At 40.0% G+C, this 19,898-nt stretch overlaps 1 protein-coding gene across 13 annotated transcripts in view; it reads right to left on the bottom strand.

The window, feature by feature from the left end:
- Syt1 (synaptotagmin I) overlaps nucleotides 1–19,898 on the bottom strand; it is a 513,331-nt gene that overhangs the window by 130,038 nt on the left and 363,395 nt on the right. For 9 of the 13 annotated variants that reach the window (XM_030244984.1, NM_009306.3, NM_001252341.1 and 6 more), the window contains 3 exons: nucleotides 14,527–14,711; nucleotides 8,864–8,986; nucleotides 4,109–4,276 (listed from right to left, as the gene is read on the bottom strand). In XM_030244984.1, the coding sequence (XP_030100844.1) occupies nucleotides 4,109–4,276; nucleotides 8,864–8,986; nucleotides 14,527–14,711 (476 nt within the window). The remainder of the gene's footprint in view (nucleotides 1–4,108; nucleotides 4,277–8,863; nucleotides 8,987–14,526; nucleotides 14,712–19,898) is intronic. The other 4 variants (NM_001252342.1, NM_001358504.1, NM_001358501.1 and 1 more) reach the window with 1 other exon arrangement.

The following is a 19,898-nucleotide window of genomic DNA, read 5'->3' on the forward strand; positions in this document are numbered from 1 at the left end:
TAAGAAAGTCAATTACATTGGACTATATAACCATCTCTTGCAAAATAATATTGTTATTAATTATATTCTTGGGGTATAGCTGGTTTCGAAAGTGTCAACTTATTTGGACACTACAGTTTAATGGATACCACTTTTTCAAACCATCTAGACCTGTTGCTTGCAACATCTTAAGGGAGGGTGTTAAATGACCCTTGTATAGGCATTATCTAAGACCATCAGAAAACACAGATATTTACATTATTGTTCATAACAGTAGCAAAATCACAGTTATGAAGTATCAATGAGGATAATTTTATGGTCGGGGGTCACCACAACATGAACTGTATTAGAGGGTCGCAGCGTTAGGAGGGCTGAGAAGCAGTGGCCTAGACCATAGTTAAAGGAAGGGTTGATATGTTCAAAACCTGTGCTAGTAGTCTAAAAGGATCTAAATGAAATTCACAAGGTGCCTCTCATATTTTCTAAAATAATTCAGTGATTGACATGAGCTGACTGGAAAATTGATGTTTTGAATATCACAGGTTCATTATCATATGGATCTTGAAGCTCGTTTGTAAGTGTGGTGCTCGTTAGCACGAGTGGTAGCAAAAGGCCAGGAGGAGTGAACCCTCCAGATGTCCAAATCCACTGGGGACAGATGTTACGGTTTGGAAAGTTTATTTGTGACATTTTTTAAAATTCAGGGAAAGCTGTGCATACCAAGTAAGCTACACTTTAGTAAATGGATAAAAATGTCTCATCCAGGGATTGTTTCGATTCGTACTAGATACGTATTATTTTATCAGTGTATCTGCTGTATGCCCCAGTAAACACTTCTCAACAAACTCTTACTAAGAAGGTAAAAGGATGAAAGTCTACTGGCCATTGAAGTACAAGAAATGTGAGCTTTCCAAAGAGTGTTTTGTCATTTGTGAAGTATGAGAAGAACCAGGTGATTTTTCTAAAATCCTGTGAATAAAAACTAATTATAATATTTTTTTCTATTTTCAGAAGAATCTAAAATAAGCTTGAGAGATCTGAATTTAAATAAAATCAACAAATTTTTAGAGTGGCAATATAGAATCCCTTAAAAATTTAAACTGTATTTGTTGGATATTTGATCATGCTGAAAAGACCCCGCGATGCCTGGACTTTGGGTCAGGTAGACCTGGGGCACATGGACAAACTTGGCTTCTTCACTCTGTGGAGCCATTTTGAGAATGAGTGAGTATATTTTAAACATGGAGTCCATGGTAGGCACTTAAACCTATTTATTATTAACACACCCTCCAAATGGAAGTTTATTTTAGCAGAAAGAAGATGAATTTATTTGGGGCCAATGTTGAGCATTTTAAGTACACTTAACTCGACTTGAAGGTCAGTCTAGAAGCTTCCACTCCTTCTACTGCATATCTGTTACTCCTCGACTGCATGTCTGTTACTCCTCGACTGCATGTCTGTTACTCCTCCTACTGCATGTCTGTTACTCCTCCTACTGCATGCCTGTTACTCCTCTACTGCATGTCTGTTACTCCTCCTACTGCATGTCTGTTACTCCTCTACTGCATGTCTGTTACTCCTCCTACTGCATGCCTGTTACTCCTCTACTGCATGTCTGTTACTCCTCTACTGCATGTCTGTTACTCCTCTACTGCATGCCTGTTACTCCTCCTACTGCATGTCTGTTACTCCTCCTACTGCATGCCTGTTACTCCTCTACTGCATGTCTGTTACTCCTCCTACTGCATGTCTGTTACTCCTCTACTGCATGTCTGTTACTCCTCCTACTGCATGCCTGTTACTCCTCTACTGCATGTCTGTTACTCCTCTACTGCATGCCTGTTACTCCTCTACTGCATGCCTGTTACTCCTCCTACTGCATTCCTGTTACTCCTCTACTGCATGTCTATTACTCCTCTACTGCATGCCTGTTACTCCTCGACTGAATGCCTGTTACTCCTCTACTGCATGTCTGTTACTCCTTTACTGCATGTCTGTTACTCCTCCTACTGCATGCCTGTTACTCCTCCTACTGCATGCCTGTTACTCCTCCTACTGCATGCCTGTTACTCCTCTACTGCATGTCTGTTACTCCTCTACTGCATGCCTGTTACTCCTCCTACTGCATGCCTGTTACTCCTCCTACTGCATGCCTGTTACTCCTCTACTGCATGTCTGTTACTCCTCTACTGCATGCCTGTTACTCCTCTACTGCATGTCTGTTACTCCTCCTACTGCATGCCTGTTACTCCTCCTACTGCATGTCTGTTGCTCCTCTACTGCATGTCTGTTGCTCCTCTACTGCATGCCTGTTACTCCTCTACTGCATGCCTGTTACTCCTCCTACTGCATGCCTGTTACTCCTCTACTGCATGCCTGTTACTCCTCGACTGCATGCCTGTTACTCCTCTACTGCATGTCTGTTACTCCTCTACTGCATGTCTGTTACTCCTCGACTGCATGCCTGTTACTCCTCTACTGCATGTCTGTTACTCCTCTACTGCATGTCTGTTACTCTTCCTACTGCATGCCTGTTATTCCTCCTACTGCATGCCTGTTACTCCTCCTACTGCATGCCTGTTACTCCTCTACTGCATGCCTGTTACTCCTCTACTGCATGTCTGTTACTTCTCCTACTGCATGTCTGTTACTCCTCCTACTGCATGTCTGTTACTCCTCCTACTGCATGTCTGTTACTCCTCCTACTGCATGTCTGTTACTCCTTCTACTGCATGTCTGTTACTCCTCTACTGCATGACTGTCTGGTATTTCAAGATACAGTTTACAATGTCTACTGTGGAAATCAACATATTTCATAAATGGTTCAAAATAATTATGCCTTGAATATATTTATAGCCTGAACTACTTTCCTGAAATACAATAATGTGGAAATTATAAAAATTTATAGACTAGTAAAAATTTTAAAATGGTTCTTGTAGTCATAGGCATTACTAAGTAAAATATTACCACCTATGCTTCAAAAGAAATGATTCGCAAGTAATAGAGGAAGGCACTATAAAATTATTTCAAAATTCCTTAAAATAATATAAGAATCTATTAAACTCTATTTGGAGATATATACAGCCAAATAAAATGCTATTGATTACTATCTATACGATTTTAACTAATTGATATTTAACATTTTTTGGTATAGGGCCTATAATGACTTGTTTTTAAGGCAAGAAATTTCAGGCTCTAATTATTGCTATTTTCATGGTCATGCTATTTCCGGGCAAAGAAAAAACTAAGGGATTATGTCTTTAAAACTCGAAACCTTTAAAGAATAGGAAAACTGCTGCTCTTTCACTAAACTGCAAACAAGATTTGAAGAGGTGACTCATGCCCCCGTTTCATTTCCCACCGGAATGTTTGCCAACACGAGGCTCACATTATTGCTAAGCCTGGCTGCTGGACGGAGTAATTTTGAATCAGCCTGCTGGCATATTCACAGAAATTTCATTTTCCAGAAATGTATTGTTCTAAGGAAAACATTTTAAAACAATTCCACATCTCCACCAGAAGCACCGTTTTTATGAAGGCCTCCAAGTGAAGAGCTACTAGGTGCCTTGCGGCTCTCAGGGCATGTCACTTTGATGAGTAGTCCTAGGGTTGGAATGTCCTTTGGTTATTGTTTGTCAACTGATGTGTCTCAACATGACAAAGAGCATCAGAGAAGAGCCTAGAGAAAAGAATAGATGCTAGAGCATCCCATAACCTTTTTATTGCTAGGAGGAAGGGCTTGAGTGAGTTCAAACCTCCCCACAGTACTAAGGTAAGCATTGGAGAAGAGCTTCCTCCATTCTGACTGCAACAGGCCATACAGGCTTGGCCTAGTTTTCAGAGACTTTGGGGTGTAGTGTCTGAGTCCATAGCAATACCTGGATTAGACCTCGGATTCTTAGGGGTGATGCTGATACTGAAAGATCTACATTCTATGCTGAAATGGCACAGCCAAAACCTGCAACACAGAATCTTCACTAGACTGAGAGTTAAAGTGTAAAATATTCCGAGTGTAACTGTGAGAGGGGTCCTAGGATGGCTGTTGATGCATATGCTCTTAAGCATGTCAGGATGCAACTCGTATTTAATCTGAAACCATAGGGGAAAAGTTATGATTCCAAAACACTACCTTGAAAGTAAACTGTTCATTGAAGACTGGATTGAGGGTTTTCCGGTGGACTTTTGTCTCAAACTTCTTCTTTTTGTCGGGCAGCAGGAAGACTTTGACGTATGGATCAGATGTGCCTCCCATGTCCAGGGCGGGCAGTTCAGCAGCCTGGATGATTCCCACCAGCAGCTGAAATGAATGACAGCAAACGAGTAACACACAGGGTGAGCACGTGGAGAGGGGCCGATGGGGTCACAGTGGCGCACACTGTGATGTCCCCTGTCCCCTCTGCTTTTAGGAAACTTTTATTCCCATGCACCTGAATAGAGAGGGTCCATGCAGTGAGCTCTTTAAACATTAGAAACCGAGTTATGACAGATGCGGGCTCTAGGAAGCCTAGCTTTACATACAAAAGAGGCTTTTAAAGGGTTGCTGATTACAGTTAAATATGGAATTCATATTTGCAGAAGGGTTGCAATCAAATAACTTCCCAGTTGCTGAAAGCTCTTGTGCATTGTTTTTCCTTCCAGCTTGTGCTTCGTAAGTGGAAATAAATTGTTAAACAACCGCTAGCCTGTAATTGCAAAGCAGGGATTTTTTTTTTAATTCTTTTCCGAAGTCACAGAGCAGCTAAATAGAAATTTCTTAGTCACTGACTAGTATTTTGAAATAAAAATTGAGAGCTTCACATTTCTATCCCACTTGACCTATCCTTGTATGCTACCTACTTTTTTTTTTTAAACCTTAGCTTATGATTGAATAATTACCTAAGAAAGTTTGCATTTAAATATAGGATGTGGAATAAAATATGTAATTCAAGTTTTCTCAAACTGAGAATTACAGACTTGAATATTCATGTTAAATAACTTTTTAATTTTTCCTAATATAGAAATTTTATCTGCAATGTGTTTTTTTCCACAAATAAAATTCTCATTTTCACTGAGCATATTAATGTGCCACTTTTTTAAGGTAAAAATCTTACTCTGTAGTGCAGGCTGGCCATAAAGTTACAAATTACCTGCCCCAGTCTCTCTAGTATTCAGATTCCAAGCACGAGCCCCACCAGACCGTTATTTAATATATTTGCAAAGGAAAAAAATGAAATCCTATTATTGCAGGTTTTGGATCCACCAACTCATCTAGATACTGAGGTAAACACTATTCAGTAAATCCAGACACTCCACAGGCTTACTCTACAAGTCCCGAACATGTGGGTCTGACTTTACAGCCAATGGAGTGGGTGACTAACTCATCCTTAGAAACAGTTACAGCCAGTACATTTTGGCTGGTGGGCTCAATCAATTTCTAATTTGGATCCTACCCTGAAGGAATATACTGTTTCCACTTTAAAGCTGCCTTATCTAGTTTGTGGCTTTGTCTTTCAGGAATAGCAATGGATGCTGGGAGGTAGGTACAGGAACGGAAACAGAGGGTCCAGGAGGCCACTGGAGGCACTAGATTAAAAGCACATGGTTAGCCAAGCTCACTGTCTCTTGGTTTGTTATCCTTCCGTTTGGCACTTGCCTTTGTGTGGCAATGCACTATTCTATTCCCTTGTTCTTACTGAGATACCTGTAGTTTAGAGACTTAGATATCTTAGATATCTTGTCATTAGAGAAGGGAACGATTTCTTCCAATGTCCTTTTCACGTCTGTCTAAGAGAGACATGCTCCATTTTCCCACCCCAAAAAGCTTTTTAATTCAAGAATTTTAAGACCACTTTTTGGATTTGGTAGACAAAGACTCATATTCGGCTACAGCTTTGTCTACAAGATTCCTCAGATTTAACCTTCCCTGACTCATAGGAACCATTTGATGACTAAAACTCGCTAGGAACAGAGTTGGAATCAAAATCAATGTATGATATTTATAAACTTTTATCACTATAATCTTCTAGACCATCATAAAAAAACCCATATATTTTGGACTTAATGTATGCTGAAAACAGAGTAATAACTATACACATTATTTTTGAGTAAAACAGAATCAATTCTATTCTTAAAAATATGATTAGGCTGAAGAGATGGCACTTGGTGCATCTCCAGAGGACTGAATTTTGATTCTTAGCACCCACATGGCACCTTACAACCATGTATAACTCCAGTTTCAGGGAACCAACACTTTCTGACCTCCATGGCCACACCTTACACACCAGTGCACATACATACAAAATATTTAGAGGTTTCAAAATAACACCTAAGCAGTATGAGCTGCTACTAGATTTCTACTGGGCAATATGAATGGAGAAAAATATTAAATGGATATATATAAAGAGAGGTTTAAAACCTGGAAACCTCCCTGGAAATGTAATATAAGATAATCTTTGCCTTTCTTGAACTATATCAATAATAGATTACTCTATTTCCAACTAACTCCTAATGCTCACATTTTGACAGTAGTAGTAGAAATGGCCTGAAATATATTTACGCAATTATAAGATATAAATGGTTTACCTATAATCCTATATAAATACATACTTATATAATATATATATGTATATATGTATGTATATTTAAAAATAGTACATAGGTATCTAGATTATACCATAAAATAAATAGCCGGACTATAATGAAGCAGATCAATTAAAAATAGTTTTAAGTCTGAGACATCCTTCTTCAAGGGGAGGACTCTCAGGCTTCAAAGACTTGAACTGTTAGTTCCCACATAAAATTCAGAATGACTGCAACTGTTTCCAGTTGACTTTGGACATTTGACATCAAAGCTGAGTGTTAATGCTTGATTTTCTTATCACTCACTGCTCATCAAACAGGTTATTACTAGCACATGCAGGATTCCAGTAATTGTACTGAGCTTCCAACCATCCTCACCAAGATGGTTATTCTTGCTCCTCAATTTGACTACATCCGGAATGAACTACAATCCAGCAAACCCAATGGTACTTGAGTACTGGATAGAGATGCTGTTTGGAGCTGTTGGCAGTCCCCTGTAGGTGAATCTCACAGGATACTTTGAACTCCTAACATTATTGAGATTGCTATAGACTATGGGGACTTTGGAAGCTGGACTAAATGTATTTTTTATTATACTGTGGTTAGGTATGGCTCCCATGTGCTCAAGTCTATGTATGTGGTGGTTTGAATGTGCTTGGCCCAGGGAGTGAAACTACTAGGAAGTATGGCCTTGTTGGAAGAAGTATGACACTGAGGGCATGGGCTTTAAGACCCTCAACCTAGCTGCCTGGAAGCCAGTCTTGTCCTGTTTGCCTGTGGAACAAGATGTTGAACTCTCAGCTCCTCTTGAGCCATGCCTGCCTGGATACTACCATGCTCCCACCTAGATGATAATGGACTGAATCTTTAAGCCAGCTCCAATTAAATGTTGTCCTTAATAAAAGCTGCCTTGGTCATGGTTACAGCAGTAAGACCCTAAGTCATCAAGCAAAAGAGGAGGGGTGCAAAAGGAGCGGGAGAGATCTGGACTCTCTGGTAGAACAAGGGCTATAACCTGAACTTACATAGCCTATGTACTCTTCTCGCAACCCTGAAAGAAGAGCAATCGTCATTAATATTGTGGATCTTATGTAGAAGGGTTTTCAAAGGCATTTCCCACACTTTGAGCTACCCAGATAATAGGTACTCAGTGAAAAGTGGCTGCTGTCACTGATCTTATAGCACTTCAGCCCTTTTTGAGAAACAGAAGCAGGGATGGCTGTTTTGCAGTCTTTAGTCTTTGCCACTTCTGGGCAGCCTCCTCGGGCTCTGAGAATCAAGCTGCTCATCTCTCTGCTTTAAAAACTTGCCATCTCATCACTATGGGAGTCTCACTTAGACTTACGGTGCTACATAGAAAGTATCTCTGCCTTTAAAAGCCATTGAGTCCCAACAGCCAGTGCAAAGAGATGCAGACTCACACCCAAGCAGTAGATACAGCTCAGAGAGTCTTACAGAAGAACTGGGAACAGGATTGAGGGACTGGAAGAGGACAGGCACTCCACGGGAAGACCAACAGAGTCAACCAATCTGGACTCTTGGAGGCTGCCAGAGATTGAATCACTACAGAGGGAGCGTGGGCTGGACCTAGCCCCCCTGCACAGTTGTAGCAGATGAACAGCTTGGTCTTCATAAGGGGCCCCCAAACAACTGGAACAGGGGCCGTCCCTGAACCTGTTGCCTTCTTGTCTGCCTGTGGCTCTGCTCCCCTAAATGACAACCTTGTCTGGCTTCAGTGGGAGAGGATGTGCCTAGTCCCGCAGCAACTTTGATGTGTGGGGTAGGAGGGGTAGGGGGAGTGGAGTGTCAGGTGTAGGGGTAAGATAGAGGTATTTTTGGGGAGGGCTGATATATTGGGTTGTAAAGTGAATTTAAAAAAGCCATAGAGCATTAGCCAGTTTTTAATTCTTTCATAGCTTTTCAAACTTCTTTTTCTAAATGTGGGCTTTGGTGGCAGCTGGTGTGGTTTGGGATCTAAATCTGTATAGTTCGAGGAAGGTTGTTTCTATGCACACTGCAGGACCTATAGCGACTGGACTGGCTGGGAGCTCTAAGCAACAACTGATGCCTCGGAGTTAATTTGTATTCTGCCTGCCTCCTGTCAGTGCCACGAGTAGATGTAATCGGCTGAATACTGTGAATTCTAATTACCAGAAGTTAAATTAGCAGCTAGGGGACTGCCTGTACTTAGAAATGATTTCATCAATAGCTTTGATAATTGCATTTTCCGCTCACAGCAAACGAAATGTTTTAAGGAGTATCTTGCTTCAATTCCTACTTGGCAATGTCAGAAAATGTAATGGAATTAGACATGTTCCCCTCAGACCTGGTTATTCTGGAAGTCATAGTCCAGTGAATATTGAAGCTTTCCCAGTTTCTCCTCTTCCTTGGGCTCCTCCTTTTCTTCTCCATCAGTCAGTCCAGTTTCAGCATCGTCATCCTTAAGGGCCTGTGAGGAGGAAAAAGAATCCCAACGAATTTTCACCAAAGTCCAAACGAAACTGGCCATAGAGTTAGATCTCCAAGCTGTCTGAAGCAAGCACTAAGATGCTGGGTGTCTATTTGTCTGACACATTCTCATTGGCTGCTAATGCACACATGTCTTTTCATTTCACTTGTGCATGAATCTTTCCCCTCCCCAGTCAGCAAGCAACATGGAAGCAATGGAAGAAGCCCCCTGACAGTATAGCAAGCAAAGATATGACATTGTTGCAAGGAAAATGTCAACTTGGAATTATCTTGTCTCATATTACAATGCCTCTTTTTTTTTTTTCTAGTATGATGAACATGCTTGTATCCAGGCTGGGTTTCACATTCTCGTAGCTGCAGTGGTGCTCAGCATCATGTAAAAACATCATTGGTGCATGCAGTGGAGAGAGTCACATGGAATGCATGGCCTTCTGCCGCCTTTACTGCTTCTGACAAAGACGGCTGAGTGACCCTCAGAAAATGTAAATTCTTTGTGTTTTCGCATGTACGGTTGGAACTTTTAAGAAAAAGGGAGAAAACACGCCAGCAGCAAACGCTGTGTAGAGAGAAGTTCAGTTCATTTCCAGCTGAACTTTACCATTTCATTTCCACAACTGCTCCTCAGAAAGCGAGGCTGAATTAAACTGATCTGAGATTACGTAATACCAAAGACAACCTCATATGGGTATAAAATTCATTTTGTATTGAAGAACAAGGGCCATGGTGCTAGACTTAGGAAACCTGGTCTAAACAATGAAATATTCTTCAATCTAAAAGGTAGAATATAAAGTATTTGAAAGGTAATTATGTCATAAAATACACAAAATTTCTGAATTTCAAAATCAAAAGTATATAATACTTCCCTAAAATATAAAAATTGTGTTGGATATTTCTACTACAAAGGTTTTTACAATCGGAAGATTTCTCCATGGGGATGTTCAGATAATTGGATACTGTGTGCATGGTTATTCCTCACAAATTGAAAATTATGAAAAGTTCCATTTTCCTGCTTACTAACATGTTTGAAACATTTAAAGGTATCTATATCAGCACTCACATATTTTGTTCTGGTCGCTGCCTGTACATTCTGCTTGTTTATTATCATTATTTATTATTATTATTTTTTTTAGATTGCCAGTTTTTTCTTTTTAATGGGGAACATGTTATTTATTTCTCTCTAGCTGTCACGTATTTGTTGTGTGTCTGCTGCTCAGGAATCTCACAGAACTCGAAACTGCAAGTAGACAAGCAGTGGACTGCACTGTAGTTTTGACAGTGTTATAGAGTCTCTACTATTGTCTAACTGTCGTCGGCTCTTGAGCTGATCTTTGAGAAGTCTTACAGAACTCGAATGTGAGAGGTTTAGCCAGGCTGTAAAGGCCTCAGGGCCACCGGACCCTGGTTCGCCATCTTGTTCTTCCTGCCTGTCTACATGGACGTTTCCTCTGCTGTCAGTATTCTCAGTGGGGCCTCCTTCCCTCCTTCATCACTTGCACCGTGAGAACTTGTGGTGCTTGAAATAGCAACCTCTGTCTTCCAGTCTCGCTCCTCGCAGCTAACCCCCACAATGATCCCCCAAATCCATTTGCAGCAAGACTGACAGAGCTCATTAGTTCTGCTCTCTGCTTAGAAGAGCATCTGAACAGAGTTGAGCTGTTGTCACCAGTGTGTCATCCTTTGTGCCTTTTGACACATCTCAGGAGTCTAACAAGTCTGAAAAATTGAAAATTACCATTTTCAAATGTGGCTAGCCCTATGCCATCTAATTTGGAAACATTAATTTATACTTGGGCACTTCCTTGAATATTAAAGTAATTTTGTTAAGGGACAAAGCATGAAGCAGCAGTCATTGATAAACTGCATGAAGATGACTAAATCTGACCAGACCACTTGAGGCAGTGGCCTCCATTTGTTCCCGAGAACCGTAGCTGTGGATAGTCTTTAGCACTGCCCTACAAGGTGTGTATACAGGAATTATGGTTTTAGTAGTTTGATTTTTAAAAAAAGAATAGAAAAATCCCTAAATGTACCCACTGTCTGAAAATACCTACAGATCACCCCATTGTCTCAAAAACAAATCATGAATTTAAATGCTTTTTCAAAAGTCCCTTTTCAGAACTGACAATTTATATATCATGTTTCAGCCAAATGCAATTTGAAATAGATGAGATAGTAAATCTCCTTTCCCCTAAGTGGCTTTTGCCAGAATAGAAAGTACAGGACCATCTCTGCAACTACTTTTCATGAAATGGGGCTACATTTTTGTTAATTTTCGGTGCTCCTGTTCGTCACCAAAATGAAGTACAATCCTGTCCTAGGGACAGAGTTCATCAAGACGAACACTGTACATCACATTAAACCCAGACCTATTAAATCAGTAGTAGTATAATATCTTGAGAGCAATATTTTCCCCTCTATGGGGAAAAACAAACCAACAAAAGCCACCTGAGGTGATAAAGCTTATAAGCCAGTGTCTCTGAAGTCAGGCAGATTGTATGTAACAGGAGAGTTTTGTTGAGAACATCAGGGCTTTTATAAAGTTCCCAGGCTTAGAGGGGCATGCCTGTGGTTTTCTTTAGCATTCAATATTTACCTAGTCCACAGTCATCAGTAAAGGTATTTGTTCGTTCTAAGTTACACTGTTCAGTTAGGACTTGTTAAGGCATACTAAAACTTGGCATAAGGGACTGTATTTTCTTTCCTATCTATTGAAGGAAACTGTTAGAATCTTGTTCTATTTAGCCCATGGTAGTCATTTTTTAAAAGGAATCATCATCATTGAAGATCAGTTGAGTTCAGCCTTTTGATGTCAGAATGGTAAGCCACCAGCTGTGGAGCCCAGCCACCAGCACTGAGTGGGGATATCTAGTAGCAGAAGAAACCTACCGCAAGGGACAATCCAGAACAGTCATGAGACACAACACAGATAAGGAGGACACAGAAGGAAGAAATAAAAATTAAAATATCCACGCACATCAGTGAAAACCATGGAGAAATGACCTCTCTAAGCTGCTTATTCTACAAGTTGCTCTCATCTCCCCTTTATGGCTAGTCATTTCAAGATTCAAGATATTAAAAAAAAAAAACCAGCCCTCCAATACAAGAATCTTTTGGAACACAAGTATACTATCTAGAGTTTACTTTTAAAGTCACTGATGGATTTTAAAAAATTATTTTTGGGCTATAAAATCTTAATATAGATATATAGCTATGAGTATTGAAATTTGAATTTCTGGGAGATTGGAATATATTGAAGTAATAAAAACTTATTGATTGCCCTGAAGCCTGTATAGCATCAGGAATCATATCTAAAAAATGTTTCTATCTGTCCTGTCTTCAAGTGAGAGAACCATACACTGGTCTTATTTCCCTTCCCCATGTTCACTGAGATATGCTACTTAAAATATTTTGAAAACACAGTGTTTAAAAATGAATTTAATCTGTATAATTTGGAGGATTATGGGACACAATGTGACAGATCATTCTTCTAAAAATCTCGATTTCATCTTTAGCCTTCATATTCATAAGCTGTTAGCTATTTTTTTGTAAGGATTGGTAGAAACATATACTATTGTTACACAATTACCATGAAACATTTCACTTATTCCAACCATATTTTATTCTATACATTTAAGATTAAGAAAATTATATCTAGCTAAATCCCTGCATACTTAACATTGTTGACTTAAAGCAACTAAAACCAAAAGCGGTTGAAATTCTAGATACTTTGCTATCTCATCTAAGTTATTATAAACTATCACTGGCTTTTTCTACTAGTTCATGATTTGATTTATAGTCCTCTGCCCCAACCCATCCAAAAGAGTGGGATAGATGGAAGATCACCATCAAGTCTGTCTGTGAGATCGTGGTCATTTATCCATGGTGTACTGGGGTAATAGCACTATGCCATCAATTGTAGTATTACACCATACAGAACAAATCCACAAATAAAAATATAACAGTCTTATCCTAGAAAGAAATGCTATAGTTATCACTTAAAAAATAATCAGTGCTGTTAAATGTTCATTCCAGGACACAAGAAAATCACAATTGAATTTTATAATAATTATGAAAATAATAGTACTACTATTCAAAATTTTCTTTTCAAATATATTGCTAAAATAACATTCTTTTTCTAGCCCATATTCACCAAGCGAAATTATTTCTATACTTATTAATACAATGTTTAAAAAAGAAATGTATGACCCTGTCTTAAAAAAATACTAAACAAAAAAGGAAGAAATGTCAGTATTAAATCCTACTTGCTATACGCCAATATTTGAGTTTGAGTATCTTCTTAACAAATTAAATGAAGAGGAAAATCCTTCTTAGTTATCTGCAGTTGCACATGATCTTCTGTGGCTGATGAGAAGCCGCCATAGAAATTGAATCTTTGCTACCCAGAGCTCAGGCCAGAGTCCTCGAGGAGAATAGACTTCGCATCCATTCTACAGCCCTGAAACCAAGCTGGACTGCAGGGGATGGGGTGTGGACCCCTGGGAAACTTCTGTCCATAGACACTGCAGGGTCTTTGAGAAGGAGCTGAACGCTCACACTGGGAAGGAGGGTTAAGAATATGAGAGTCCACGTGTGGGAACCCAGGACGCTACATGTGGGCTCTGAGGCTGGGTTAAGTCCTTGTCAAACTGTTCCTAGATGCATGTGTTAATGACTCAGCTAATAGTAATCAGTACTGTAAAGCAATCAGAAAAACTGCCTGCACAGGTTCCTATTTGGGCATTAGCAGAACTTTTAAATTATTTGGTAGAAAACAATATTTCCAAATATTTCTATGAAAAATTGTTATTCTCTCATTTCATATGAATTAAGTTTTATTTAGAAACATTTAATGTAAGCATTATTCCCAACATGAAGAAGCACTTAATACTTTTTGTTAATCTTTACATTAGCTAAGTTAACTTAGTTAAAAATAGGCAGCAATGCCAGGGAAACCAAACATCTTCGCTGTGCATGGGAAGACAGCTCAGGCAACATAGTTTATCAACAACGTTAGGGTTCTAATTACGATCTCTAATTGAGGAAATATAATTTTGTCTTTCGACTCAGTCTTGTTCTTTAGGACTGGATCCTATCTCCCCTTACCACGTCTAACTTATTATTTCTGGCATCTGATGGCAGAGCTGGCCGGGTGCAGAGCAGTGCTGGCATTGCCAAGTGGATGAAGAGCTTTAACAGAGACTAAGAACAGTGCAGGAGGCAGAAAGAACCCCTGTCCAAGACAGAAAGACTGGATGACAAAAAACGGAATAAAAATGTTCGGGAATTATCTTATTATGCCAGGTCCGTGAAGCCACACCTCGTTGTGTGGAAGCCACCGTACCTGTCTCCACTACACTTTGGGAGACCGGGTCATACCTGAAGGGACCGCCAAGCATCTCTACAAAAACAACAGTAGCCCCAAGTTGTCCATGTCTATAAGCATCTACAGAAAAGAGCACAGCCCCACTGGTGAATTCTCAGGGACCTCTGTGAATGGGGATGAGGGGGCCGGTGCGTTACCTGATCCTTCATGGTCTTCCCTAAGTCTTTCACGTCTTTCATGTTAATGGCGTTCTTCCCTCCCTTTTCCTTTCCCTTCTTCTTGTTTTTCTTTTTGAACAAACATTTCTTACAGACACAGAAGCAGCAGGTCACGACTAGAAGGACCGCAACTATGGCTATGGCAATTAAGGCCCACGGTGGCACTGGAAGAGAGAGAGAGAGAAACGGAACATCAGCAGTGGACCAGTTAACCAAATGCAGCCAAGACATCCATGCTTGGGGCTGGGTTTCCCCTGCGCTTGTTTTGCTCCAGTGGTACTGATCTGTAGGGTTTTATCAGTGCTGTGACCTGGCCTGGACTCTTCTTCTACCTCTATGTATACTACATGCCACCTTTCCCATAGGATCCAAGCTAATTTCCTATTAACTCTTCATTTACACGTCGCTTGCCAGGCAGTTTTCTAGTTTCACTGTATCCCAGCTCTGCCATCTTGTACGAATCTCCTCTCTGCCTCTGCCTCCTCGTCTATTCAATAGAGATAAAGCTGGCAAGTAGCTTAGTGAGTCTCACAAGAATTAAGTATTAAGATGCAGTGGCTAGCATGAAATCTTAACTAATGTTAACTGGAATTATTCCATATTGGTAACATTAGAGTTGTTAATATGTTCCCGCATGGTAGAATATTCAGATAGTAATCACACAAATAGAAAACCAAATGGAAAAATTAGAACCGTGTTGAAGGCAGGGGATATGACCTTGGTGCCTTGAGACTAGATCATGGAGAGATGTACAGAGCTTGGCCCGTCAGAGGCTGTGTGCCTCCTCCCTGGTTGCTAATGGTTATTTCTGTTTTCTTCTCTATAAGTGAAACATATAGTAGCTGATTAACATTAATAGACTAAAAAAAAATAAAACCCTTAGAATGGCATCCAGCACATAGCAGAGACTCAAGTATGGGTAGCTATCATTTCTTTTTATATTCAAAGCATAGGATTCAGTGACATCATGAATCTTTAAGGAGACACAAGACTTATAAAGAGAGATATGAAAAGAAAGATGGACACCCTGAAGCAGAGCTCAGTGAGAATGTACAGAGGGTGGAGAGGAGGAAGTGATAAGATTTGGGTAATAGAGAAGGTAGATTTATAGGCTCAGTTTAACATAACAATAGATACCAAACACACACACACACACACACACACACACACACAAACACACACATGGAGTTTTTTTATTATAGTTGTCCAACTGCTATCTATGAGTTTTCCTTATTAGCATCTATGTACAGCATACTTATAAAAAGCTAAGTTCCATGGGTGCATTTGAGATTTAACTTTACTGGAATGGAATTATTCATGATTCAAATCACAGCTCTTCAGATTCATCAGAAGTAATTAGATTTGTCTGTTGTAATAAGAAAGAGACATTGGGCACTGAAATAGCAAGAAAAAGAGTAATTTTCTTTGAGCCGCACAAACATCATTAGTGCCAATGATGGTTGAACACAAGTCAGGAGTACTCTGATAAAGTAAAAACACTTAAAATTAACCTCTCTTCAAAACAGAAAATCCACTCTTGCGTGCTCTCTCTGCGTTTTGCTTTGTGGTGAAGAACATCCACTCTGCATAGTATTGAATATTAGATAAGAACCTAAGGATGTATAATATTACCACTTTTGATACCATGTTTATAGCCACAGAAATGCTTGTGGGAATGGTGGAGATAAGCACACACCCTAAGACGTGTTTTCCTAATGCTCTTTAATCTATTTGAACAATCCATGCCTTCTTTTAAAACAGTAGAAATCAATGCAAGCTCCCAGGACCAATGACATTATTCCCAAGCCTTCACTTAGCTGATTCTACCTCTGATGACTGAGTTAAAATCCTGCCAGGCATGAACAGGGCTGGGGGCGGGCGGGAAGGTGGGAGGAGGTGCTGTGTGCTCAGTGCAGGCGAGACAATGCTAATCATGGTCCTTCATTGTAAATCTCATAAATTATTCTGCAGGTCAGAGTTTTGTGCTCATAGAAAGCCTCTTACACTACAAAAGACAAGGCTGAGATGATTTGACAAGTTCACACAAAGAAAATAGGCGGTAAGAGCAGGGGAACATTATTTAATCAAAAAAGGTTAAAGAGAGGGAAGATGGGTTTGCAGGAAGAAGTCTGAAAGAGCGCAAGTGGAGATGACTCCAAACCATTGAAAATGGTCCATGTTATGACCTTCGTTTCTTTTTTTTTTTTATTAGGTATTTTCCTCGTTTACATTTTCAATGCTATCCCAAAGGTCCCCCACACCCACCCCCCCAATCCCCTACCCACCCACTCCCCTTTTTTGGTCCTGGTGTTCCCCTGTACTGGGGCATATAAAGTTTGCAAGTCCAATGAGTCTCTCTTTGCAGTGATGGCCGACTAGGCCATCTTTTGATACATATGAAGCTAGAGTCAAGAGCTCCCGGGTACTGGTTAGTTCATATTGTTGTTCCACCTATAGGGTTGCAGTTCCCTTTAGCTCCTTGGGTAATTTCTCTAGCTCCTCCATTAGGGGCCGTGTGACCCATCCAATAGCTGACTGTGATCATCCACTTCTGTGTTTGGTAGGCCCCGGCATAGTCTCACAAGAGAGAGCTATATCTGGGTCCTTTCAGCAAAATCTTGCTAGTGTATGCAATGGTGTCAGCATTTGGAAGCTGATTATGGGGTGGATCCCTGCATATGGCAATCACTAGATGGTCCATCCTTTCGTCACAGCTCCAAATTTTGTCTCTGTAACTCCTTCTATGGGTGTTTTGTTCCCATTTCTAAGAAAGGGTAAAGTGTCCACACTTTGGTCTTCGTTCTTCTTGAATTTCATGCATTTGGCAAGTTGTATCTTATATCTTGGGTATACTAAGTTTCTGGGCTAATATCCACTTATCAGTGAGTACATATTGTGCGAGTTCCTTTGTGATTGGGTTACTTCACTCAGGATGATACCCTCCAGGTCCATCCATTTGCCTAGAAATTTCATAAATTCATTTTTTTAATAGCTGAGTAGTATTCCATTGTGTAAATGTACCACATTTTCTGTATCCATTCCTCTGTTGAGGGGCATCTGGGTTCTTTCCAGCTTCTGGCTATTATAAACAAGGCTGCTATGAACATAGTGGAGCATGTGTTCTTCTTACCGATTGGGACATCTTCTGGATATATGCCCAGGAGAGGTATTGTGGGATCCTCCGGTAGTACTATGTCCAATTTTCTGAGGAACCACCAGACTGATTTCCAGAGTGGTTGTACAAGCTTGCAATCCCACCAACAATGGAGGAGTGTTCCCCTTTCTCCACATTCTCGCCAGCATCTGCTGTCGCCTGAGTTTTTGATCTTAGCCATTCTGACTGGTGTGAGGTGGAATCTCAGTGTTGTTATGATTTGCATTTCCCTGATGATTAAGGATGTTGAACATTTTTTCAGGTGCTTCTCTGCCATTCGGTATTCCTCAGGTGAGAATTCTTTGTTCAGCTCTGAGCCCCATTTTTTAATGGGGTTATTTGATTTTCTGGAGTCTAGCTTCTTGAGTTCTTTGTATATATTGGATATTAGTCCCCTATCCGATTTGGGATAGGTAAAGATCCTTTCCCAATCTGTTGGTGGCCTTTTTGTCTTATTGACGGTGTCTTTTGCTTTGCAGAAGCTTTGCAATTTTATGAGGTCCCATTTATCGATTCATGATCTTACAGCACAAGCCATTGCTGTTCTATTCAGGATTTTTTCCCCTGTACCCATATCTTTGTTTCTTAAGGCATTTCTAATGGCTATGTTTGCTTTTCAGTTGATCTGGAGTGCAGGTTAATTTTAACCTTAAATATAATTATTACATTTTTTTCAAGTTTACTAATACCTTTAGGTAGAATAAAACAAACAAACAAACAAACAAACAAAAAACAACAAAAAGACAACCCTTACTCTAGTTATTTTGTACATCCACCAAAAAATCAATGATAATGCCAAGTAAATAATACTGTTAAAGCCTTTTGTAACAGATAAAATAATTTGAATACTGTGTTTACAGTAGCATTCTACTTTACTAACGGGAGACGTGGGATATTCTAAGTTTAGTATGTTTACTAAGAAGGCATGAGCAGCGGTAGTCACTCAGCTCAGTTTCAGTACAGTGAGCTAACCTCATATAATCCATTTTGGATTATTGGAAAGCTGCTTCCTGTTGTCTAACCACTGTGAGATGCGTTTAGCCACAGTGTTTCTTTTAATCTTCACTGCAATTTGGTTCATTATCACTCCGGTTTTACCAAGTGAAACTTAACAGACTGAGCATCCCGAGGAATTTCAGTGTCTCTAGGTTGCTCAGATAAAACGTGTGTAACTTACAAAAAGCATACAAAGGAAAAAGTCATGTTTGGTTCTGAGGCATTTATTTATTTATTTTAAATAGGGCATTTTATTTATTTATTTATTTATTTATTTATTTTTATTTTTTTTATTTATTACGTATTTTCCTCAATGACATTTCCAATGCTATCCCAAAAGTCCCCCATACCCTCCCCCCCACTTCCCTACCCACCCATTCTCATTTTTTTGGCCCTGGCGTTCCCCTGTACTGGGGCATATAAAGTTTGTGTGTCCGATGGGCCTCTCTTTCCAGTGATGGCCGACTAGGCCATCTTTTGATACATATGCAGCTAGAGTCAAGAGCTCCGGGAGGTACTGGTTAGTTCATAATGTTGTTGCACCTACAGGGTTGCAGATCTCTTTAGCTCCTTGGATACTTTCTCTGGCTCCTCCACTGGGAGCCCTGTGATCCATCCATTAGCTGACTGTGAGCTTCCACTTATGTGTTTGCTAGGCCCCGGCATAGTATCACAAGAGACAGCTATATCTGGGTCCTTTCAGCAAAATCTTGCTAGTGTATGCAGTGGTGTCAGCGTTTGGAAGCTGATTATGGGGTGGATCCCTGGATATGGCAGTGTCTAGATGGTCCATCCTTTTGTCGCAGCTCCAAACTTTGTCTCTGTAACTCCTTCCATGGGTGTTTTGTTCCCAATTCTAAGAAGGGGCACAGTGTCCACACTTTGGTCTTCATTCTTCTAGAGTTTCATGCATTTGGCAAATTGTATCTTATATCTTGGGTATACTAAGTTTTGGGCTAGTATCCACTTATCAGTGAGTACATCTTGTGTGAGTTCCTTTGTGATTGGGTTACCTCGCTCAGGATGATGCCCTCCAGGTCCATCCATTTGCCTAGGAATTTCATAAATTCATTCTTTTTAATAGCTGAGTAGTATTCCATTGTGTAAATGTACCACATTTTCTGTATCCATTCCTCTGCTGAGGGGCATCTGGGTTCTTTCCAGCTTCTGGCTATTATAAATAAGGCTGTTATGAACATAG

This window comes from Mus musculus, chromosome 10 (assembly GCF_000001635.26).
Source record: "Mus musculus strain C57BL/6J chromosome 10, GRCm38.p6 C57BL/6J".
NCBI lineage: Eukaryota > Metazoa > Chordata > Mammalia > Rodentia > Muridae > Mus > Mus musculus.